A 26,166-nucleotide genomic window follows, 5' to 3' on the forward strand; every position below is an offset into this window, starting at 1 on the left:
GCAGGAATTGACAAGATGTGTCGCAATGGATTGGTCGTAGCAAAAATAAGGTTAAAACTGAAGAGTGCATATTAGTGAGCGGAAAATCTAGCAGTCATGAGCTGGCGACGGCATTCGTTGGAGTGTTTATAATATGTCTAATAGGACTGCAATTTTGTTTTTTGGGCTGCAACAAAGCAAGATCCAGAGGCAGAATGTCCCTCAAAATTTATTTAAAAAAGACTTTGTGTGGTACAAGTTTGATAAGGAACTAAATTTTAGGAGACATTTTGTTTTGGCATTTTGTACACTATAACAATTAATGACCTTAGAATATGGCCGACTTAAAACTTGTGGGATCCTATTACGTTCAACAGTGATGAATAGGGCTAGCTTTTACGGCAATATGGTAAGTCCTTGTCCATAATTTTTGTCTATTACCACAATAAAGGCCAGGAATAAGGCGAAAATTGTGCTTTTTATCCTTAATATAATAAATTTTTCATTGTGAAGTATAGGCTGACTTTACTACTCTCTAAACGAAACCACTTGGTATTTTGAATGCCATTTTTGTGCAGTTTTGGCCATTTTTAGGGTGTTTAAGTCGCTAATGCCTTTGCTACATCTTAATTTTCGAGAAACTACGCCTCTGTTTATAGGCGCTTGGTACGCAGCCATGCATAAGACCCCTCAAGTTCATTGTACCCATGAACTATTTAAGGTGTTTTCATCTGAAATATTTGAGATTGTGCACTTTGTTTGGCAATTATTGCATATTTTAGCTGCATAATTTTCAGCATAGGTGGTGATTGGAAACTCGTGTCTGCCTGGTATTGCTGAAAATCCACTTTTTCGACCTAATTTTTGTCGATATGCCACAACATTCAGGCATCTAATGCTCTGCTACCTTGTTTTTACTTTGTTTTGCTAGCACTTTGTTATAAAATGTGATGCAATTGCGAAAAGAACTTTATTAAACTGCTTTAATAATATTGTTATTGTCCGAAATCTTTCCAGCACATTGCATTGTATGGTTCTTATTTAGTGGTGTATTCGTAAAAGCAAATTCGAACCTTACTTGTTTTCTTAAGTAAAAAGCACTTTTTCAAGCCTTAGGCTATTGTCATGAGAAAAATTTCATTCTTTCCCATTGTCAATAAATGCCAAGTTTTGCATATTGAGGCGTTTTTACATTAACGCCTTGATAAGATCTTAAAAAAGATGTACCTTGCAGTTACTGGTCTTAAAATCAACGTTGAACTAAGATTTTTCAGCTCTCACACCCTCCAAGAACCACAATCAAGCTTAAGAAAAACTTACTGCTATTTTGACTAGTTAAATATTTAAGGGGCTCTTTTCTTTTTTGCCGTTGTGTTAACACTTTTATTACTTTTTTGCTTGAAACGACCTCACTTTTCAGATATTTATCTAAGAGGTTTCACCACCCTTCTTGTTTTATGAAGATACCGCCCTTTTTAATCACTTTCTGCTCAAGAGATTCATTGTTCACCATTCTTTCTGATTACAGTAACTTCAAATTTGGCATTTTTTGTAAAAAGGTCTTAGCTTAATTATGATGCATTACCCATGGTACGTTAAGGAATAATTGAGGACAAAGCATACATGTGCTCAACATTTTATTGTTTTCTATCTAATTATCACTTAAATCATGTTTTAAGTAAGAAGTGACGCTTTTTGAATGTACGTCAGAAAAATAGATTGCACCTAATCACAAACATGCATAACATTTTAAGCTCAAAGTGAATCCATCGAAACTTTCACCCCTACACAGTTTTTCACCCATAGACCATTATTCTTAGTCGGGCGCCTAACCCTGTTGGATAAGTGATCTATAGGCACTCCTAGTTTTTCTATACTATTGTTCGGGTATGTGTGGGTGACTAGTGATGAGGATTCGTGGCAAGAAGATAGGCGGGATTACTGATGGATGGCCAGTTGTTTACCTCATCCAGCTAATTAATAGGTTTTGGTTGGATGCAGATACGGGTGTTCACCATTGGTTATCAGCAAAATAGGAATTCATCACTTCCATATTTCAAAATACTTCGTGGAGGAATTAGAATGCCAAGAGGAAGAGCAGATCCCCCCAACAGAGGACCGGAACTTTGTAAGTTTTGTTCATGGCCATTGCTTCCCCAATGTGATCGGACTCCAACTAATTATCATCATTCGACATATGCCTGAAAACTACTATTAAATTGGGGATAGTCATAATAGCTTTGAGTACATTTTGTAGAACCTGCAATTATTTGTAAAGGTAATGTTTAACGAATTGTTTTGTTAATCGTCCTGTAGACCTTCTGATTTCCGTTGCGATAATTAACTTCATGGGTTTCGTTCAGTGTTAAAAAGGAGAAGAATTACGTTATCTCGGAATTTAAACAAATACAGTCCTGACAAGCGGTCGAAGGCAGGGATTTTTGTTACTTTCTGTTGAAAATAGTCTTTTAGCTACAAAAATATTATTTATGCATTAAGTCGACAATTTATGCTTCTCTTGTCTCATTCCTTTCATTAGTCAATGATGTAATTGTCAGGTCTAATACATTCAAGGCTGTAGTTACGGGGCCTCCTTCGTTTCTGTGACAAACTCTAAGTCAGTTGGGAAAACTGCTAGCGATACTAGATGCAACACTCCGATAATCTCAGATCTCCATCCTAGGTCCCCAAATGAACTGTGAATTATGCGTTCGCCTAGAAGCATATAAGCGCTTGTTAACCACTTTCCCCCCTTCTCTCCGAACGAATAGTCACTCAACAAAGTTCCCATGTGCGGTGGTAAAATAACAACTTTCACTGCTATACCGAAAACGTAGGCTACTATTTGCATGCATGCTATTCATGAACCCCTCTCTCAGGCTCAACTTTTCCACTTAACTTATTTCTTACCAATTTGTGACTATTTAAAACACTCCTCACAATATTCTTATCTACTTCTTTCGGTTGGGACAAATTTCGTTGGATGGGGTTAAAAAGTGGTTCTGAAATTGCTTCAATGGATGCCCTACGCACACCCAGCACCTACCTATCGATCCGTCCCACAGCCAGCCAATCAGGAAGTGGGAATCGCGTGCACATTGCCTGGACTGACCCTTTACTATCCCGCGTGGGTGGGGGGAGGGTTGGTGTTAGAATGGATGCATGTACACGACTTCCCCTGTACCGCCTTCACCATTTCACTGGGACACGGAAACTGAATTCATTGAAAAAGTGAAAAAAGATACTTGAGAAATATTTGGGATAGGCCCTACCAGGCCGTTTGTTAGACTAGTAGCATCCAAATACTTTACTTCGTAATGCACACCGTTCTGATTTCCGTTTTTAATTTAAAGTCAACCTAGAAGGCGGGTACATCACCTCTTTCTTCCATGACGAGGAGTTGATAGAGGTTAATTCGCACAAGCCTAATTGTGACTCCACCTCGGAGTTATGAATCTGGGGTACTTATACAGCTTTTCTTAAAAAGAGTAAATGAAATAATTTGATGAGCTCTTGGGAATTGGGTACATTCTAATGGGCCCTTAAGTGCACCTATCACTAGGCGATTGAATGTTCATTTTCCTTCGCATCGTAAACGCTCAAGGGGGAGTAACCTGAACAAAGGTATGAAACCTTGGGAAAAGTATATTAAAAATACACTTTTAGGCAATCGACCCTATTTTGACATTTTATTTCCAGCGTTTCTTTTTCACCTTTTCAAGGAACACGTTCAACTTCTGGTCAAGGTCGTTTAATACCTTTACAAAATTTAGGTTCACTCAGAAAGCATAATTCATTCGAGAACACCACCTAATGTCAAAAACCACATCATCCATTTGAATATCTGTGTACTAATACCAAGATTGGCTTGCGCCTCGTGGTAGCAGCCATTTTGTAACCCAGATCTGATTTGCAATGCCATATATGGACATGCTGCAATTTTTGTTGATGATGTCCGGCTCCAGCAATTTTCGGTCGTCCAGAAGGTTGCTTCCTCTCCTTTTGCCCCAGGCAAATTGTTCTCACGGCGACAACAGCAGCATACGGTTGCAGTTTAAAAAAAATGCTCTTTGCTAAAGACCTGAGTTTCTTGTGGTCTCGAAAGGTTTTATCGGACTAGCAGCCAGTCTGAAAATTACACGTTGATTCGTAAATACTGCCAAAAAATACTAATTTTTGTTAGGATCGATCATCCCTTGTTAATTAACGCAAATACAGTGAGACAAAATACCCCTTTAATTCCATTTTTTAAAGCTTTTTCAAATTGAGTTAAGTGTTTATTGCGTTTCTTTCTTAATCAGTCCAAATAACATTCCAGGTGGACTACTCCGAGAGTTCGGATGAGTCGTCGGACGAAGACCAATTGCTGCTCCGAGCGGAGCTTCGTGAGCAGGAGCAACGTGCTCTAGTCGAACTGGACATTGCTTTAGTGAGTAGTCTACATTTTCATTTGAATTATAGCCAACTCATCGTTCTGTGCTCCCTTCCACAAGTACGCTGCATGCCTGCCATAAAGATCCAGATCTGCTGCAATTTTGTTATTCCACACCTAAGTAACCAGGATCTTCCCAGGTGTTCTTATCGTAAACTAGTGCTTCTATATATAAATAATCTATAAAATTAGTGAGTGAAAGAATGAAAACTGAATGGCCATTTATGTATCCCCTTGAAGAATGCTCCAGTTGCGTTTTGCGTGCGCACTAATGTTGAGTTTGATGGTCTTCTGAACGGCCTCGACGCACCGATTCCCACAAAAGTGATCAGTTTTGCGGCGAAGGAGTTTCTGCAGGTAAAGCGTCGCTTTGACCAAAACTGGTGGATTGGACGGGTGGTACGCGATGGCGCACTGATCGGCTTTTTGCCGAGTCCTTCGAAGTTGGAGACACTGCGCCATTCCATTCAGACCAACCTCTCCCAGCTCCTCCTCTCTGAGGCTCTCAACGTTGCTGCCTCCAGTAGTCCCGCTAATGCCTCCTCTGGCTCTGGGGCCGGCACTAATTCCCTCAACTCCACTAAGGCCTCCGGTAGGTGATTCCCGTCTTGCTTCTGCTCCTGGCCATTGCATTCAACCCTGTCAGCAGAACTTGCGTAAAGGATGAAGACTTTTTTGATCCTATGTCACTACCACCTCGTCAGTTAGGTACTACGTAATTTAAAAAAGTGATGCATGAAAATATATCATTCACGTTGCTAATATGGCATAAAGTAAAACAGAATAAATAAAACTTTTGTTTGTACACATTTCTATATCGTTACACAGAGATGCTTGAATATTAGTGTTAGTGTCGGTGTTACTTTGTCAAATCACTGCATTTGATCAGAAATGTCGCTTGCAAAGTAGCGCTGTTACACTGCTTCCAATTATTAGCAGAACCAGTACTAAACCAGGTTATTTAGCACTCAACAGTAGTCCACAAGCCCTTCTCTCATTACAAGCGCGTATACAACAAGTTTTCCCAAAGTGGTAAACTGAACCAAAAACCTCTGGAGGACAGAGATGATTAGGACCGCTGCAGCTTATTCCAGATGTTTGAATGAACAATGGCATTTGTGAACAGTTGTGGATTGCATGGGTTTCTCTGTTGAAATATCCCATTGTTGGGTGTGAATAGAGTCAGCACGTCTGTGTGCTTGTGTGTATGGCACTTTGCTGGTTCGTCTGCTACCCTCGAAGTTGCATGGGCTAGTGACGAGGGTCTGTAGTGCTTCTTCAATTCACCTTCATTGCAGGTGCCAGTCGAAATCAGTGGACACTTGCTGTCGCTTCAACTTTTAAAGGCGCAGGTGGGACTTCTTTTAATTACACCCTCCTGTTAGGTCTCATTTCACATTTACTGCGAGTTAGCAACGAATATATTTTTTATTCAAACGGTCTCCCATCATTAATTCCTATTAGAGAGCTCATGTTTGGAACACTCAACGCCCTAAAATACACTGTAGCTTCTTTTCGGCTTGTGAGCCTCAGATTTTTGGGGATGAAACTTTCATTTGTGGAAACATTTAAATGTCTAATATTGACACTTCATCCGATTTTGTTATGCGGATCATCTACAAATTATTGGTGTCAACGATTGTTAAAGTAAACTTCACTGATTGATTCTTGGACTTTCGAAGGCGTGTTTGGGCATAAATATGTGGTTCCATTGTATTTGCTATTGTGAGTGCTTTATGAAATTCAAACTTTTGGAGTTGCAACAAAATTTCTGTGCATTGTACAGGGTTGTTCCACCTTACACTACTGCTTCTTTGTTGACGTAAGATCATGCTGCTTCTCACATTTATGCCATTGTTTGTTTATATAACTACGTTCCATTTTTACGCATTTCAGCGTGGCCAGCAGCTTTGGCAAATGGGAACACACCGCACACCAACGAGTAAGCTCCTCTTCTGACTTTAATCAACGCCTTCATGGAACTCATTAGTCTTGCTGGACATTGTAGCAAGCACGTCTTCTTCGGAGATGGAAAACCAAAGGGAACCGAAACTTTAATTACACCAGGTAATGCGATCAAACAAATTACACTCCATGGCCCCTCTCCGTATTTTATTACAATGTGTAAGGCACAACTGAGAGTAGCAAAAAGCAACGCGGTTTCGTTGGAATCATAATGATAAGTGAAAATTGTTGTTGGCTTCATTATACAAAAATTTGCTTTACGTATCAAGGTCTCGGAGTCTCGCTGCCTGATATGGAGTCTGAAAAGACGGCAGCACAGGCAGTTCCAAGTCTGGCAACTACTCTTCCCTCTACGCCTAAGAAGAAGCCCTTTTTCAAAAAGGTAACGCCAATTCTACAATCGCGTTTAATTCCGAACTGGAATTCGAAAGCCTGGCATGATCCTGGAACTCCAAAAGCTATTCATCGAAACTAAGTGTGTCTTTAATTAATTTGGAACTTTATATTAAGCCATTAACTTTATGGATTATAGGAAGTCCCTTATTTTTAGTGCAACAGACTTAAATACCCTAAATGGTAACTCATAGAAATACATTCTCCCATGTGCCCACTTCTATCGACATACAGCGGACCCTATCCCAAAGTCCGCCTTTCGAATGTTTAATTCTCTTGGCCTTCTATTCGGAACGCATATTTGATTCAGCATTGCAAATGAAAATTTACTTTGATGTTATGGTTTTTGTCTTGCAATCTACGCATGAATAAACTATCTATGTGTGGAGATGGCAGCGAGATTAGCTTCACGTAAAATGCATCTACCTTTTCAACCACATTCAGTGAGGATTGGTTAACGCTTTTTTTAAAATAGTATCGCTGTACCTTTATTTCAAATGTAGACATTGACGAGCCGCCATGTTATGACTTTTGTTTGCATCGAAACCCTCTATTAAGTTTATAGTTCATTCCCCAAGGCGTATATGCATTTCTGTGAGACTGAGTTCAAGGGTCAAGCCATATGAATATCGCGCAATACGCACTTCAGGGCTTCACCGGGCCCCCCTATGACCTGGTACCAAATGTACGACCAGTGGTGGTGGTGGGGCCTGCACTCAAGGGCTATGAGGTCACCGACATGATGCAGAAGGCGCTCTTTGACTCCCTCAAGCGGCACTTCGAGGGACGGTGAGTATTCCTATCCTTCCATTTCTTCACCCTCTTCTCACCGCTCCAGCCCCTCCGCCTTCCTATCCCAAATATGTATTGTGTATCTTTTTCTTCATGCAGCCTTGTTGTGACTCGTGTGGTGAGTGATATTTCCGCGTGGAAAAGATTGAATGTGTTGGTGAATATGGACAAAAAAGCTCTCACAGATCGTACTCGCGGTAGGCAAATCATCACAGCCCGTAAGCCAACTTTGCTGTTATTTTAGTAGTTAAGCCAAACTCCTATGCTTTCGGTCTAGGCAATAACAGCAAGAGAAGGCAGTGGCATCCCCTGATTTTACACCTGTTTAATTAGGGAATAAGGCTTTTTATAAAAATGTGAGCATCTCATCAAAAGGCACTAAAAATTGCGCCAAAGGAAATTTTACCCTACTTCGCCTAAAATTTGGTGTATTATGTCACCAACTTGATGTACAATTACTGATGCTCCTACATATTAGTTGAGGTTCAGCGTGAAATCGAGCGGATCTTCGACCTCGCCACCTCAATGCAGTTGGTCGTTTTGGATAGCGAGGCAATCAACCATCCACATCAGATCGCCAAATCCCCTCTTGCTCCCATAATGGTCTACATTAAGATCTCTAGCATCCGCGTGCTCCAACGCCTAATCAAAAATCGAGGGAAAACTCAGAAGAAGCAGATCAGCTCCCAAGTGGCCGCCGCCGAGAGGTTACTTCAGTGTGCAGAGGTATTAATTTGAAAACAGCTGTTGTAAGGCAAAGTTTCTGTCATTGAATAAATTAGATTTTAAATAAATGAAACTGAGTGTGTAGGAAAGCTTTAGGGTATTCATTCGATTGTCTGAGTAAATATATGGTAGAGGAGGTAGTTATATGTGCCTACGCGAGTGTACTATGGTCAGGAAAGTGCTGCATACTTTTGCTCTTGGGACAGGAGAGCTTTGATGTCGTTTTGGAACAAAATAGTCTGGAGAGTGCTACGGAGGCGTTGGCGAACTACCTCGAGTCCTACTTGAAAGCACTTCACCACTATCGGGATCACGGTAAAGGTGACCGTCAGTTCTCCCCTCCGCCGTCTCACATGAGCCTAAAGACTAACGAGGCCAAGCCCTTGCCCCCCATGATCCCCGGTCGGCCTGGGCTCAACATCGCCTTCGCTGTAGGTCTATTCAAACCTCTCTATACGGGGTGCTGGTTTTAGTTTATGCAGTGTCGTACTAACTTGGTGAGTTTACAAGCGTGAAGTTAAAAAGGGCAACCTGATAAAGTGGTAGAAGTCGATATTGCAAAGGCAGAGATGGGTGAGGGACTCTAATAAGATTCTGCAAATGTGACTCTCGCGAATTCTGTCAGTTTGAAATAGGTTAATGCTTATATCTAATCTTGAGTAGGCTTCCTGGAATCCAATAATTTTACACATTGGGGCTTTTAAACTCGTTTTTTCTCTAACTTTGCTTATTTATGGGGTTTCGGATTCATAACCGACGCGTGATACGAGTGGCACCATTCTCTTGAATGCCTAAATTAAATAGCCTTCGTAGCAATGCGCTGCTTTATTCACAAGCGTACACTTTCACTTTACAAAAATATGTTTATTCCCTTAAACGCCATGAAAACTTACTACCTGATTAAAATGAATCTGTATGGTAATTAACAGTTATTCTTGTTTTTTTTTAAGAGCCAGGAGTTGCTTGAAACTAACAAGGTGCTCATTGCGTGTACTGCCGAATGTCTCAGCAAATTGTACATCCAAATTATTCGTCGTTACAAAAGTAGATGCAGGATTTATAAATTTATCAATCATTGAGATGTGAGATGAGGCGGTGGTAAAAGCTGTGAAATTGTAATAGTTGACCTGATAACCAAATACTAGTGGGCATAGTTACAGCATCAGTACAATTTCTTGCAACAGAGCTACAAATGAGCTCAGAGAATTCACCAGTTTCGATTCCACGTAGTGCAGGATCTTTTTCGCACCTAGTCGGCACTCGCTTTATCTCCTACTCAGGCAGCGGGCTCAGCCGGCTTCCAATTGCAAGAACTGTCCGCCCTCGCTGGTGATCGCCACGCGGGCCACTCAAGCACTCCGGGTGAGGGTGAATGTGAAGGCGGTAACGAGGGCGAGGAGGGAGATGAGGAGAGGGAGAAGAAGGAAGGGAAAGATGAAGTCAAAAGAGGGGAAGGCGAGGGCGACAAGGCGGAGCACAAGATGGACACTGACAATACTGACAGGGACAGTGGAGGATTCGCCAGTACGGAAGCTAAGAAGAAGCCGCTCTCGGCGCTCAAGGTGGGTAAGGCAGAGGGCAAACGTGAAGGCGGCGGCATCTTGAAGCTAGGTGCGGGCAAGAAGCACAAACAGACCCTGACCCAAATCATCCCTGATCGCGCGCACGCTATTGCCCTCGCTGAGGCGGTGGTAAAGAACGCCAACGCCGCTGCTGCCGCTGCAGCTGCTACTCGTCTAGACGTGCCGGGCGGAGCCACTATCGGCCTCCATCAGTCCCACCAGGCAGCCCACAGCGATCCCAGTGGCACTCCCAAAAGTAGATTCCTTCTTCCTCTTTCCTTTGCTGTCTTTTATCTTTATTTATACTTATCGTGCAGTAGTTAGTGCTAAATGAAGCAGAATGTGCTTGTGCTTCATTTCAGTGGCCAAAATGAGTCTACGCTTTGTTTTATCCTCAATGATAATGCGTACCATCCGAAATTAAACAGTTATCAAAGTCACATTTACTACCATTTAAAGATTGTCATTTTCGCCATTTTGCAAATGAAAGCGCACTTTACTACACCCTGGAATATATGCATTTGCATTCTTCATGAACCTCGTACTACTACTTTTCGAATTCTAAATTAAACTGGCATTAACGTTGCATAAAACAAGTTGTCTTCCCTTCAAAAATACTAGGCTTTTGAGCGTGGTGATTGTTGAGATTTTGCCGCTGAAATTTAGCTTGTATCAGTAAATAGCCAAGAGTTCTTTGGTGTGTTACTCAACAACGGTTGATAGTATATCATCTAAATTGTCGTTCTCTCTTATCAGTTGTCGTACTCTCTCTCACTCTCTTATCGTACTCACTTCTCAGGCACCTTTATTCTTGTTACCTTGAATCTTCCGCCGTGGTTTAGTTACAACTGCTTAAATTGAGATGTAATAAAAAGGTATTGTGAAGCAGCTGTTAAAACGCTGGTCTTGTTATTTCTTGTTCTCTTTTTCGCAATAAAATTTCTGAGTTGCACGTCGATTGTATAACCCATTTTTCATCCTTGAGATGTACTGTTATGTCGCATTGGCAGAGCCTCTCTCATGGAAACGATGAAATTGAATCACACAACTGAGCGGTCCTGATTATGTCTTACACAGTGTCATATGATTTTACCACTTTATTGCCACAGGTTTAAGACACATTACCGTTAGTGAAAGTCGGTCAATAATCCTATGATATATTTGTAGTTAAATTTGAGTTTAATGGCTATGTTTTTTTTCGAGACAGACTTAAGGACTTGTGCAGCAGAATTATGCTATCATCCTTGCTCAGGATTGTATACTGCCAATAAATATATTACGATCATGCTCGTCATAACTAATGGCGTCTTTACCGATGTGGTGGAACAGTTTATGCGAGTCGGTCCTCAAGGCAGGCAAAACAACGTCAAGAGGAGATGGAGAACGCGCGGCGGCGGTCAGAGGAGGCGGCACGAGCAGCAGCGGAGGCGCGAGCAGCAAGCGGGGCACAGCGACAGGAGAAGAGACGCCAGCGACGCCTCCTTCTCGCTGAGCAGGCTGCCGCTGCAGCTGCGCGCTACGGTGGTGGTGGAGCAGTGAAGTTTGGTGATAATGTGAGTAGCGAAAAGGGATTAGTATTGGACCGCGGGTCCAGAGCCCGCATGCCACCCGACGAGGAGTCGCAGAGCTCGCCGGGAAGCAACCTGCGGAGGAACACCTCCAGCGCCACAGAGGCCTCTGGCCCCCTGGGTCCTAAATCACCCTACAACAAGGCCATCCCCCTTATTATCCACCCACCTTCGGAGAACTAAACTCCTTCACCACAAACTTGGTAATACCTACAAATCCCACCTTATTTGGCTCCATTTACGATGCCTTATGTGATCTTTGCCAGGGCCGAAGGCGCCTCTCTTCTTTCACCTATTATTTCCTTTATAGATGAGAATTTATCATGTATTTGTGCTTGATCCATTTTTGGCCGTCCCTCTCGGAGTTTCAATTTCTTCTTCCGCAAATCAAAGACTTATCTAAAGAAGAATTTAATTAGCTGCAATATTTGTACCTCTCACACCATATTTCAGCAAATGACAATTTAGACTTCACAAATTCTTGTTTTTATATTTCAACTTGCATTAAAAATGTTGAAACATCTCTCATTCACGCCTCATCAATAATGTAGTACCTTAAAGACTGCATTAGTTTTGGATTTCACACTTATCGCGGCTACCATCGTAGCGTTCCGAGTCCTCCCTAAAGTCGTTATGAGCCAAAGTGGGAAAAAGTGACACATTGCCACCGTGCAGAAGAGCTGGGCAACTATTAGCACGCCTCAAAAGTTATGCAGCAGAGTAGAAGCACTACCTGCCGGGGCTGAAGTGCCCGGGCAGTCAGACACGCCGCTATACAAATCACCATAAGTGTATCGGGGATGGAATTAGCTTAGGAGTCGTGTAATGTCTGTGTAATTCAAAATAAATAAGACTAAAAGGATTTCTGAACATTAACGCTTTGGAGAACGCCAACAATTCATCATCCCCATCATCGTTAAAAAGAAACGGAGGTGCATATTTCAACGTGTCAAGCTTTCATGCCTTGCTAACTCCAAAATCAAAAAGCGAATGCGAGCACTTAGCATTGGTCTACATCAACCCAATTGGATCATACTTTGATTTACGGAAAGCAAATGCAGACGGCTGATCTCAATGCGTTGTACCGCCTCGGTTTTGCGTTCAAAGGCGAAGCGTGCATCCCAGGCAACCGCAAGCGATTCCACCATAGCTAAATTTCGCTCAAATACTAACACCCTAAATCTCTTAGACTTATATCGTAGTTCAGCGCTAACATGCTGCAGACACGTTCATAGCAAAAGTCTCCCTCACATGAGAAATAAAGCACGAATAAATGGCACGTAAGTTAGGAAAAGTGACATTGCGGATAGCCTCGCTTTCTTTACTTCCTTTGTCATTACCTAGATTTCCTCGGATTTCGCCGTTTTCTCGGCTAACTTTGCAATTCCATCTTATCACTTGAAGCCTTGTCTACTGCTTTTCTGAATCTACGAGTAAAATCAAGGTAAACAATTGTCATCGTAATTAACGACCCCACTGCATCAATCTTTGGCAGAGATTTAGTTATTTAAAACCACTTTGCATGCACTAAAAGTTCAAAGTGGAGTCGGCTATTTCAGGAAGTTGAACATTCGCTTAAGAATTACTGGATGCTTTATTCATGGCTTTTTCGGAGATATGGAAAGTTGTTTGGCGTCTAACTGGTGTCGTCTTTGCATTCTCCTTTGTTTATGCTCAATTTGGGATATTTTGCAACGGAGGTTACGTTATTTTCCGTCGCATCCAGACTGACGTTGATATGATTCGATGATTCGTCGTAGATCCGCCCTCGTCTTTTAAAATGTCATCGCTGATAAATGTCTCACTCCTTTTGCTGTATCGCACCTTGTATGCGCGAAGAGTGGTACTGTTGCAGTTGAGATTATGAAAATGACCATCACTGGACCTACGTAGATTCGCTAAGCCTTTGAATCTGCTGACTGTAGGGATAGGTGTGTTGACGAATGAGTTGGAGAACTATGCGAACAGTGCGCATGCTGCCTGGTCTAGTTATTTTTATGCGACGAAGTAGAATGTCTCCGCCAGTGGATCTGCGAAATGCTCCAAATCCCACCTGGTGTCTTTTGAGCCCTGAGAGACCAAACGCCTGATCAACATCAGTATTTGACACGTCTCTTAACTTCGACCAATTCTCTAGAGGAACCCCGGACTATTTTTGAGTCAAAGCATCAACTTAACTCATTAAAAATGCTTCTTTTCCTTTGAATGGATCACAATTTATTTGGGTTTTCAAGATATATCGTTCATAGTCATGTCACCTAACACTTCCCCCATCAGAGATGATGAGTTGGTGCTTTAGTATTTTTGATGAAATATACAAACAGGACTTCTACCAGGAGTTTCAGATGCCACCAGAGTCAAGCCCTTTCCTAGTTGGCAAATATTCACTGAGTTACGCTGGGATAGGTGCAACTCAAGAAACTGCAATACGGTCGCTTTGAAAATGGCGCTTTGAACAAAGGCATCCTTAACATTACCAAAAAATTCTGCAGACTTTTGAGGGCATCGCAGTCTATTTTCGATATTATGGAGTGTTTGCTTTAGTCAATTTTATTAAGAAAAAAAAGCCTTTTTAGGCTGATGGAGGTGATCATCAGCAAGCAATCTGTCATCGCAAGGAATGTGAACGACATTGTAGCAGTGAACGGCATTGCTTTGCTGCATTTGATAAGTTGATAGATATGACCTTAAATTCGAATTTACCAGACGTGCGAATTCCGAGGTATTTGCGGAAAATACCGAACCTGGGAGAGCCATACTTCCACTGACATTGCTGTCGACGAGACCACGGTACCAAGTATTTTTAATCAACTTCACTGTAAGGCTAAAGTGCGCTATGTGCATTATTTATAAAGAAGAATGTTGTGAATGTACAACCCCTGGCGTCTTTCCATGCTCCTGTTTTATCGTATCACTACCACAGGCGACTAATCGTGCTGGGTACAGCTCGATCATTTCATTACTGCATTCAATTAGTCCTAGGTAGGAGGAACGGTCAAAATTATTTAACTGGTATCTCCTCATTGGTTGCGAATTCGTCTTTTCGTTAATATATGTGTTTTGAACCACAACTTCCAAAATGTTGCTTCGGGGCTACATTACAAGTCCTTCTTGAGGCCGTAAGAAATCGTAGTAGCATGGCAGAAAATAAACGACTGAACTGAGGCCACCAGCAGGACCCGGAGGTCACACCGCTGGACAGAAGTACAGCCCGTGGAGACTTAAGTGTCCGCGTAAGTAGCTGCAGGTTTAAGCAAACAGTCAAAGAATTACAGAAGCATAAAAATTTTTCCGATATTGAGATTTAGTTATTTCAAGAATTATTTGTGATGTAAGAGAACTGAGCTTCGGTTGAAACACAGCCCTAACAGATGACAAGGTTCACTGAATTGCTTTCAAGTTATCCCATTTTTAATTGAGTGCATTCACATAGAGTAAGGCATGGACTTAATTCTAAGGTACGGAATCCAGTACTTCCCCTCGCAACGATGATTATCAAGCACCATAGGAATATGGCCCCTCCTTATCATATTTGACTAAAGGCATAATATTATGATACTTAAAGTGCTCGGTAAATTCTCAGTTTTGGCAGCAAGACAGGGGTTCTACCATTGTGCTTTTAACGGGTGGCCTCGTCTCCATGCTATACCACATGCCCCAAGCCCTTCTGTAAGTCGGCAGTGCGTATTCTCTCCGAGCTTTATGTCTTCTTTCGTCTTCAGACGAGTCTCGGGACGCTGCACTACACACTTTTTGGTAGTCATCTCAAAAAAAAGTGATTTGATCGCAGGTCTCTATATTTTTGAAGGTTACAATTATGACAGTTTTCGCCTTTTGTGTAACTACATCTTTAAAAATACTTTCTACACAAGTCCAAGAATAAGCTCAGGGGTTTTTGTTATTATGATTGAGTGCTAACTGTGTAAGACTGGTGCATGCTCTTTATTCAACATTTATTGAACTACAAATCTGTGTTGACCTGTTTTAATTCACTCAGTTCTGTGATAACACCAATAATACGATAAAAGCTCCCAGTATCACAATGTATTGTCTGGTCCAGAGAGAATTATCAATGAAATATGTTGGGTGTTCATATTTCTTTAGGATTTTAATTATTGGGGTTCAAAAAGGCTACTGGTAAATTGTTCGTTATTATAGACAAAATGCGTTCCGAAGTAGCCTTAAGATTATGCAGGAATTTGCCAGGTTGCTATGAATAGACCCACTAATCAAGTTAAACCATTTGGATTTAAACTACACAGAATCGGATTCAAACAAGAAAACAACAAATGATTGCAGTGATTTGGCTCTTTTCATACTTTTCGTTTTGGTAGCGATATCGCTGAGGGCGTGACCATTGTGCCTATGCCCAGCGCCATGGCCTGCGGAACATGCTGGTCCCCGCAACAAATCTGTATGTTAATAATATGTAATACAATAGTGATTTATCCCTCGGTATCGGTGAGGCGCCACTTTTGTACTTTGAATTAGCCCCCTTTGTACCTCGCTGGGTGGGGTGGCCTTTTGGGCCATGCCAATAGCCCAGACACATTCTCCGCGCTGAATATATATTCTACCCGAGTATTTTGTCTTCTTTCGTCTTCAGGGAGTCTCAAGACGCTACAAATACATATGTTGCCCCAGTACTGCGCCTTCTTTCACCTTCAAGTAAGTATCATTGTACTAGAGGATAATATTAACACGAAAAAACAGAGGGCCAAAGTATGTGGGCTCTGATGTCTTCACTTATAAGTCTGTGCTCCTATGTTCATTTCATCTGCGAAAATTTTTACGGCGCGAAAAGATGAGTCGTCCTATATAACAGAGAGGTCTGCGTCGAATAGTTGACTAATTATTAGAATTTTAATTTTGCTTCCTTTCGACGATGTACCCCAATAGGTCTGTATACAATTATACGTCTTTAATTTGCTGTATTTCAGAGCAGTTTAATTTGGGAAATGTTTATTCCAAAGTGGTTTGTTAATGTCACTAATCACTGAGCGCGCGGTTTTTGGACTTCTGAGACTGGTACTTTGTCGCATTTATTTCTCATTCCGAAACAGGCATGTTTGGTCAGACAAAATGTATGGTTTTTCTTGCTTTCTGATATTTACTAAATATAGCTGTTTTTGGTACCCCCACAACCACTGGTTTTGGTTTCGGTGCTACCCAGTTCGGTGCATCCGCTTCAACGAACCAACCATCTACTAGTATTTTCGGTCAACCGTCGACTTCTACCCAACAGACTAACATGTTTGGGGGCTCTGTTTTTGGAGGTGTCACCACACCTATTCAAGGGACATCAGTGAAATTTAATGCCCCTCTGGTAAGCGATACAGTTCAGAAAAATGGTCAAAAAGTTCCGGTAAACGCAAAACATATGTGTATCTCAGCTATGAAGGAATATATCGACAAAAGTATTGAGGTATTCAACGTTTTTACCCCACATTTTGATCTCTAGGAGCTTCGTGTAGATGACTATCTTCAAAATCGGAAAAGTGGTTCCGCTACTGGGACCAAAAGTATCTTCGGTCCCGCGGCCACCACACCGTTCGGTTTTGGTGCTTCACAGACTACAAATTCGTCTCTATTCGGTTCTGCTTCAACATCACAACCTCCCCAGTCCTCCATATTTGGTGCTACCAGCAACACCGGCTCATCAATTTTTGGGTCAGCGCAGCCCATGACTTCCTTTGGGCAGGCAACTCAAAATAGCATCTTCGGTGGTAAACCTTTGTTTGGTGCTTCGACTTCTGCAAATACTCCGCTGAACTTATCTGGAACGCAACAACCGCAAATGGGATTTGGGTTTGGACAAAATACTCAAAGTAATTCATTACAATGTAATGTTATTTACCAATCAAGATTCGATTTTCGGAACACATCAGACTTTTGGGACTCCAACCACCACGACTGCATCATTTAGCTTATTCGGATCTCAGCCTGCTTCTACTCAATCTGGAGGCTTCACTTTTGGAAAACCTGCTGGTGCGAGTATTTTTGGTGCGGCAACGACGACCACCTCAAGTTTGTTTGGATCCTCCACGCCCTTCGGTGCACCAGTAGTAAGTGTTCGCTTAAACTTCACTCTGCCATTTTTGTGCTGTCATAATTCCCTTACTTTTAGGCATCTCAGGCTGGCAATATCTTTGGCGGTATAAAACCGACAGGAACTTCGATTTTCGGTTCGGCAGCCACGGCTACCACTGCTTCTGCCTTTGGCAGTGGATTTAGTTCTGGATTTGGAGCTAAAACGACATCTGCCGGTCTCTTCGGTGCTGCTCCCGGTAAGTTTGGGTGACAGTTTTTTATTTCGACAGCTGTACCACATTCCCTTACTCAGGAAATATGCAGGTCACTTTTTGAGTTTTTTTTTTTGCCTTTGGAGCACAATTGGTATTTGGTTGAGTTATGTTCTTACCCAAATAGTGTCGGTTACTAAATATTGATTTGAAGAAGCATGTTACACTTAAATTGTTAATTATTCCTGAATCTGATCATGTCTACTCGGAAAACTGGTTATGCTCTTTTTGTGCATTACTAATAAATTGTTTTTCATCTTAAAAGTTGTTTCTGAGCTCCATTTTATTGTGTTAATTCTTAGCAGTCAGTAATACGGGCTTCGGCCTTGGTACGACAACCTCCTCAACAATGCAGTCTGGGCTGGGCACTGGTCTCTTCGGCGCGAAAAAGCCCTCACCTTTTGGTGCACCCACCAATGTCACTACTCCAGCCTTTGGTTTTGGCGCTTCAGGTAGCACAACTACCCAGGGTACAAATCTTTTTGGAAACACAGCTGGGTTCGGTCTTGGCGCCACCTCTCAGCCTGCCCAGCCAACAGGAGGCATCTTCGGTGCCGCAAACACCGCACCTACGGGCAGTCTTTTTAACAAGCCAGCGGTTAACAGCTTTGGCCTTGGTCAAACGAATACCTCAACTCCTTCTCTCTTTGGTACAGTCCCAAGCGCCTCCACAGGAACAGCAGTCGGGAACCTCTTTGGTGGAGGCTTGGGCATCACTCCACCGCTTGGTTTCGGAAGTGCGATGGGAAGTACCGCGACGTCCTTTGGTGTTGTAGCCTCCACAAATCAAACTGTCTTGGCACCGCTTGTGGAGCAACTGACGCAAAATGCAAGGGCACAACAGCATGTCCTCGATATGGTGCGAAGCATGCCTTACGGGCAGTCTGCATTGTTTAGGCACCTCACTGCAGAGCCCGTCTCTGCGGCGACATCAACACCTACTTCGGTTCCAGCACATCCTATAAGTTCAGCCGCTAAAGCCTCTGGTGTATCTGTGCTCTCAGCTTCAGCGGCGGCCAATACTCTGGTAGAACTTCATAGAGCGAACTCGCTTTCAGTTGGCAGAAGTCCTGGACGTGTCGGTAACGGGTTGGTTGCTCAAAGGCCCATGCAACCTATGCCAATCAATCGGAGACAGGTTTGGATCTCGTCACTATTTTTCCTCCCCTAATGAACTGCATTTTATTTGGTATTTGCTCTGTTTAGCTTTTCACAGGTTTCCGAGAGGACGATGCGCTTGTATCGGCCCAGTCACCGATCCCGGGTGATCGCAAGAGTAGTGCGCTTGATGGTTTGCAAAATCGGTCTTCCTGTGCCCCCGATAACAACTTCTTTGTCCGTCGTGAAGACTGGAAACGCCTTGACATTCCGCGCTGTGTAAGAACTTCCATAATCGAGCGCTCATCGATGGCCGCCTCTGATTTCGAGCAACAGATCAATGAAACTGATGATGCTAAATCTCGCGGTGACTATCTTCAAGGAGCACTGCAGTTGAGTAAAGGATCAGGTGACGCTAATGCTTCTTCCACGTCAACTTCTAAGGTCCACTCTCTAGATTCACCAACATCTACACCTTTGTCCTCATGTGACTCAACTAGTAATAGAGTGAAGGTGATTCTCGCTATTTCTTTATTTACTGTTTAGTTTTAAGGTATTACGAGTCATTTTATTGTCGCATTAGGAGGGCGAGCAGAAGCAATTGTCGTTTACAGCTTCATCAAGCCCACAGCTCTCTGGTGGTGCCAGTGGGGGTTGTGAACAGCTCGATGCGGGAAATTGGACACTACCTCCTGACGTGACGCTCAACCAAACCACTTTGATTGCCCCTAGTGAAGTGACATACGCAGAGGAAGGTGACTCCCACCCTACGTCCACTGCAAATAAGGCAGGTATACGACTCTCAAAGCCGGGATACTATATGTTTCCTACTCTTGACGAGTTGGATGCTTTAATTGATAAAAATGGACGCTGTGTGGTCCAGGACTTCGTCATTGGTAGACAGGTAATGATAGGCTTGTTTGTGAACGCATTCATTCCTATCCGCTGACACTGATTATAACTATGTTGCCTTATAGTCTTACGGTCATATACTCTTTCCTGGCCTAACGGATATTACAGGCATAGACTTTGATGAAGTGGTTCACATTCGACGTCGTGAAGTTGTCGTTTACCCGGACGACACTACTAAGCCTCCTCAGGGCTATGGTCTAAACCGGAAGGCCGAAATAACTCTGGATGGAGTCTGGCCGACTGACAAATCCACTCGAGAGTTCATCAAGTCACCTGAACGCCTTGCTACAATTCGATTTGGCGAACGCCTTGAGAAGGCTACCCACAAAATGGATGCTTCGTAGGATTATATTGCTTGTTTTATCTTGTTAATTAAAATCCATTTGCACGTGACCCCGAACAGGAATGCGATCTCCCTGTTTCAGGTTTATCGAGTATCGTCCAGACACGGGTTCATGGGTGTTTGAAGTGAAGCACTTTTCCAAGTATCGTCTAGAAGACTCAGATGACGAAGGGGAACACGATGTTCATCACCCATCAAATGTTACTAATGAGAGGCACGCCACAGTTAAAGTTGATGACACACGACTGGTAGGTGCATAACATAATCTGGCGCCACAGACACCAGTGTAAGCTGGGGTGAATTAACCTGTTTCTCTTGTATTCCAATTTATATCTTTGGATCTCAGTAAGAGTTCAGGACTAATTTTGTAAGAGATTTGATTTGTTTTGTCCTTTTTACAATCTTGACGGTTGCAATACTGAAGTGACATATATATTGCGTATTTTCAGTCTTATTTGCGATACTTGGCTTGACATTCGTGATGTGTCCCGGCACCTCACTTTCCCATTTTATTATTCTAGTTGGGTCCTGATAATGACCCTCTCTACTCTTCTCATCCATTTGCCTCCACCAAGGATCGAGAAAATGAGCGTCTCCCGGCCGATGACACGTCGGTTTTGAAAGTGCAGGTTTCTTCTTCGCAAACACCGCGAGCCTTCAGAGGAGTTAGAGGCTCCCTCTTCGTTGCTCCCAATCGGTTTGGCGAGGATGAGCTTGATATTCAAATGGAGGATGAAGGCTCCGACTTTCTACTTCGACGCTCTCGTATTGATCGGGCGGACGAAACACTCCCATTTGGTCGTTTCGAGGGTAGGTGCCCTCTCTTATGCCTATTCAACTTTGTTCCTGAATGCGCCAATGGATATGCTCCCCATTTAATCAGGTCCTTTATTCGTTTATGTTGGTTAATGTCATGCTAGTGAGCTTTTTATTTGCGCACCTAATAGGAAAATACTGTACTTATCACCTGATTGATTGTTTAAATTACTAAAATTACTTAACGTTTGGACGGTTATAGCGTATCTAAGGTCCTGCGATCTCTCACTAGCTTTTCTCGTTCCATGAAATTCTATCCTCTTAAATTATGAGCGGCAAATTAATTGTACGACTTTCATGGCAATGTTCTCGTCATGGTATTATAGGTCAGCCTCATTTGTGATTAAGTCTGGTTGATCACCCATTACTCCGCCTTTTGTCCCACTTTGCAGTTTCCTTTTGCGAAGATTTTGAATATCCGTACAAGTACCAAACTATGCTAGGTGGCGATGAGGCGCTTTCGAAATTTTCAACGCTTGATCTTTTTCTATGGTTTAAGTGTGTTTCGCAATGCAGGCCTCATGGCATTGCTTTGTATTATGTAACCATTGCGTCACTTTAAAACTCTGATTCGATTCCTGACATTATAACGGTCCCAAACGGGTCATGTTCGCCACTGCAAGGGGCTAACACTTTGTAAGTTCTTCTAAGACACTAATCTGAGCAGTACCAATATCTGTAATCTAAATAAGCACTTTCAGTATTTAGTTTATTTGTCCCTTCCATAATTTCTCTCTAGCTTCCGCCCCTCTTGAAGCCGACAATGTGATTTCACAAAAAAGGCTATTATTCCCATCCTTTCCAAAAGAGACAGTCGATGAAGCTCAACATTTACCAAAATTAGAAACACTTCAGTCGATTCCCATTCCGATCCTTGATTCCTTGCCAACTTTCAAGTCGGAGATGTCACCCTGCTCGATTCCTTATGAGCGCATTGCGAAACTGGTTGATGGTGAGTGGTGTTCTTCAATGTTCCATCTGTCATCGTGCCTTGACGCCGAAATTTAACCGACATTGTTTATCAACCGAATAAGATGTTATCTCTCATTCATCTATATTGTTCGACTCGATTGCGTTATTCTGTAGCTTACGTTATTTTTAATTTCGTGAGTTTATGCTGAATCCCAATAGCGTACTCCTATGGTCTGTAGGGTAACAAATTTATTTCGTTGGTCCATTAAAAGGAGCTCTTCCGCCACTGACGGGTTTACAACGGTGTTATTTGGATGCCGGTCTCTGCAGAGGCGATACTGCTCGACTCTCCTGGAGTCTGTTAAGGAAGAAAGGGAAACCACCACAGCTCGTCCTCTTCACCGCTAATCCCAGGACCGACCCTGCAGCCTCAGTGGTCGCCTCCTCCATCTCCTCTATCATCGATCCTCATGAGGAAGTGCGTTTTTATCTTTTCTTCGGCCTTTTCATATCACTACTGAGCACTCTAAACGGATGGATGACTTTTTATAGATCCGACTTCTTTGTTCACTCGGTCTCTCGGATGGTTCATATGAGCTTTAGGAATGCATTTGATGTTCTTTATTCAACATTACCTGCTTTAAAATACTATTTTAGGAAAAAAACAATGTGCAACTATTCTCCGACTTTGTCGGGAGCACTTTTGCCATAGTGGCTATTTAACACTTGTTCCTACTTCTAGGTGCTCCTCAACTCCGCCCTGCGAACATCAGTGCAGACGTCTTTTGAGGCGGGTTCTACAAGTTGTCCCCAGTTCTACCCAGAGGCGGGGCCGAGCGTGCTCGACGCCTACCTGGCGTGCATGGATGGAGCAACGGTGGATAGTGGGCTATCGGTGCGCATGCGGGCCCTGCACCGCTCTCTCCTTCTCTGTCAGGCCCTCTGGGCCCGCCACGGTACCTCCGTCCACACCGGTGGCGGTGGTGATGCCAACGACGCGCTGGGACTGGACGACCGCTTTGTGACACGACGTCGGAACCCCAGTCTGGCAGAAGAGGAGAGTTGCCTCTTTCCTGTCTCCAGCGCTACTGCTACTGCTATGAATGATCTCGCTAGACGTCAGGCCGTCTCCGAGTGGATCAGGTGCAGTTTAGTCCATTTTTCCATTTTATATTGTCGAATCCAATGTGTTCATATCTCTTCCATGTTAAAAAGCCTTATCAACGAAAGTATGTTCCCATTCATTCATCATCCCCACCAAAGCAACGTATTTTCCGCGTTTTTAGATCCGAGCTACGCTCATGGCTTGATTCTCGACTAAAGGAACTAGGTCTGGCTAACTTATTAAAAGTCGAGGGTTCATTGCAGAGTCCGTGGAAATTAGACGAGAATGTCTCCAAGACGTCTATATTTGCAGGGATTTTCGCCTGCCTCTGTTGTGGGGAGCCGGCAGTGGCGTGTCGACTTGCGCTCACTTGTCGAATGTCTCACCTCGCAAGCTGCCTCTCCATGGCCCCCATCAGCGACCCCCTCTGCAAACGAGCCCTGCAGAAGCAGTTGCGCGTGTGGGATGAACTCAAGGTGAAATAAGTGCTCGATATGCCTTTGTGACACTTTACTGCTTGTCTCTCTTACCGTCTTTTTCCTGCCACTCCTATAGGTGCTGTCATTCATGCCCCTCCAAATTCTCCGCACCTATGCCCTTCTGGCTGGCGAAATCAAAATACCCATCTCTAGTATAAAGGGCAGGACAGTTCTAAATGTGCTGGCCGGTGTGCCCTATATGCAGGCCCTCGGTGTCCACTTGTGGTACCTCACTGATCATTTGACCGATCTTGCAACGGCCCTCAAGCTTTTCTCTCACAACTGGCACGTCTGCGACACCGAGATAGCTCCTCCTCGTCCCCTCGATGATAAAGATCTGATGACTGGTTGCACGAACCATGATGACATCGAATATATCCCCACTCCAGGTTACTGTTTGTGTTAATGAGTCTTATAATTGGGTTTGGTTGAGAAATATCGTGAGTTTTGCTAACCTATGTCATAGTCATTGCTATGTTGAGATGTTGATCACAACTGCGGTTTATCTCTAAAGCCAAGCTGTCACGCTCAAGCTCTCGTGATGTTTGCTACCACCTTCTGCGTCTGGCATCACGTCCGTGGCACAGCCTCGAGCGCACCCTCGATCCGCAGAGCATACAGTGTGACCGACAGCAGCAAGGTAGTGGCGAAGCGACAGCGAGCGGCGGCAACTGGCCATCTTCTTGGCACCTCTGGCGTGTACTCCTTTCCATCGGACTCTCTTCACTCAACCCTATCGCCACCTCTCGAATGCATGTGGAGATGGCCAGCCACTTGGAGACCGGCGGACTCTGGGAGTGGGCCGTCTTTGTGCTGATGCACGAGGTCGAACCAAGAGTTCGCGCTGCTTCCGTGAAACGACTTCTCGCGCGCCATGTTACCCTTAAATGCCCACTGCAAACTGCTGAGCGTCAGTGGCGTCTTGACGAGGAATCTGTTAGTCGGTTCAACCAGGCCGAGGCCTTCATTGTAGATCGATTTGGAGTGCCAGCCAAATGGCTCCACGAAGCTAAGGTACTGATTTTAGAAATCGGAGCTTTCGTTTCAAGCTTTATAAAACTTCACATGTTTTCTCTGTCACTTTAAGTTACAGAATACTGTCCATCAAATCTCATATTCATTCTCTCACCTGAAAATTTCAGGCGTCCTTGGCCCGGTCTCTGTTAGCCTCGCAATCCGCTTCAACCAATGTGAAAACTCATAGGCTACTAGCTAGCTTGGAGGCTGCGCATTGGTTGGCGGCGGGCCACTTGGAGGCTGCGCATGATGTATACGTGAAATATCTTCTTCCAGATATAGTGCTTCACTCCAATGCTGTCCCAGTTCGTTCAACCCAGGCTGATGTCCAAATTGCTTCGAAGGGCTCAGCTTTGCTAGCCTCCAAACTGTTGACATCCTTGCAGCCCTTCATTGCCATCCCCCAGGAAAGTCTACCTACTTCATTTGATTCGGGTAGGTTTCGTCATGTCTTGTTTAAAATCTAAGATGCATCAGTACTACTTTTCGTTTGTTTTTTTTTTTCTGCTAGGTGCCGGTGTGTATCTGGCGTATGCACGTGTTCTTCATCTAGTATGTCAGCTTGCTTCCTCTAACAGAGTTGAAGGTGAGGGATTTGAGGAGGACGCCATTGTAGAAGTCAGGCCTGACACTCCTGCTTGCGCAATATCTGGGACTTTAGTGGATCTGCAGGCAAACATACATCAACTTGTTGGTTTGCTACAATCAATGGCTACACCTTCTATCCGAGACCGGTAATTCGGTCTCTAACACAATCATCCTCCCCCTTTATCTCTTTGTTTGGATGGTCACGATTTTTTCTATTTCAGTGTTGTCAAAAGTGAGATGGCGGTGACAATTGTTCGACTAATCTCTGCTTTCTTTCATGACCACTCTCCACCACAAACTTCCAATCCCAGTCCCGATGAGGCTGTTAGTGGGTCGACCATGGGCACTAGCACGTCAGCTGCTTTCCCCGCAGACGAGGAGAGCCTATTATTCTGTCAGCGGCTGAATCTGATTGCGAATATCGACTCGCCCTCAGAAACGAGACTGAGTGAACTGGGAACTCTTACCGCCTCAGGCATAGCGAAATGCATTCTCTAGATAACATTGTGCATAGACGTGGGAATGTCCCAATTGTTAAATTTAAAACTGCCTAATCCCTTGAAAGTAATATGGTTGTGTTTTGTAAAAATTGCCGAGTTTTGGCTGTGGTTGGTTCATTTGAATCTTTTACTTCGTGGATTACTCACGCTGCACTACTACGGCAACAACGATGCTGCCTACTCCTTCGCTTACCACAGTTTCCCATGGTCTTGACCTAAGAATTAGACTATTTTGAAACCTGGAGTAGGTGTACTGAATTGCAGCTAGTATAGTGACGCAATATACGACGGTCAATCCAGTGATCTCCGCAGGTTCCGACGTCTATGTTGTCCCGCCCATGCCACTTCTGTTGACGGTTTGCCATCTCTCTTGTACGTTAAGTATGATCATTTGGGAAGGCTTTGATGCGGCACATTTCCCTCGTACACCGTTACTAAATGTTAGAGCGTACTTTATCACTTTTCTTGCCAGCTCCTGAAATCAAACCTTTTGAATAGTGTTAGGCAGTACGAAGTACAGTGTGCCGGAGAGGAGACGCGTGTTATGCAGAAGAGGCCAGGGCCTAGAGACTCCGCGACTCCGGGTGTGAGAAGACCCCGACGAAGCCCCAAAGTTCGTGCGGTCAGTCTTTTAGCTGACCCAAGAGGGTTTGGTGAAACGAAACAGGTTTCGTATG

At 43.5% G+C, this 26,166-nt stretch overlaps 2 protein-coding genes across 2 annotated transcripts; both read left to right on the plus strand. All coding sequences in view use genetic code 11, as the record gives it.

Moving 5' to 3' along the window:
* Window positions 1-358: 358 nt before the first annotated feature.
* On the plus strand, window positions 359-11,600 carry EGR_10568 (Voltage-dependent L-type calcium channel subunit beta-2; the record flags this gene model as incomplete). Its single annotated transcript, XM_024499817.1, has 12 exons — window positions 359-388; window positions 4,298-4,408; window positions 4,652-5,003; window positions 6,308-6,353; window positions 6,402-6,478; window positions 6,646-6,758; window positions 7,419-7,558; window positions 7,661-7,779; window positions 8,040-8,287; window positions 8,494-8,718; window positions 9,568-10,105; window positions 11,179-11,600. 12 exons carry the CDS (start codon window positions 359-361, stop codon window positions 11,598-11,600), a joined length of 2,421 nt encoding a protein of 806 aa, XP_024345764.1.
* A 3,457-nt stretch (window positions 11,601-15,057) lies between these two features.
* EGR_10569 (Nuclear pore complex protein Nup98) lies at window positions 15,058-25,487 on the plus strand (the record flags this gene model as incomplete). The annotated part of the gene is made up of 22 exons (XM_024499818.1): window positions 15,058-15,086; window positions 15,752-15,831; window positions 16,024-16,085; window positions 16,591-16,743; window positions 16,879-17,225; window positions 17,306-17,471; window positions 17,545-17,704; window positions 18,022-18,857; window positions 18,926-19,330; window positions 19,401-19,721; window positions 19,795-20,069; window positions 20,155-20,320; window positions 20,594-20,882; window positions 21,697-21,840; window positions 22,073-22,278; window positions 22,543-22,943; window positions 23,087-23,381; window positions 23,461-23,773; window positions 23,899-24,398; window positions 24,527-24,836; window positions 24,913-25,135; window positions 25,211-25,487. The coding sequence occupies 22 exons, from the start codon at window positions 15,058-15,060 to the stop codon at window positions 25,485-25,487; spliced, it is 5,958 nt and encodes a 1,985-aa protein (XP_024345765.1).
* Between the last annotated feature and the right edge of the window lie 679 nt (window positions 25,488-26,166).

This window comes from Echinococcus granulosus, assembly GCF_000524195.1.
Source record: "Echinococcus granulosus chromosome Unknown EG_S00235, whole genome shotgun sequence".
In the NCBI taxonomy this organism is placed as follows: Eukaryota; Metazoa; Platyhelminthes; class Cestoda; order Cyclophyllidea; family Taeniidae; genus Echinococcus; species Echinococcus granulosus.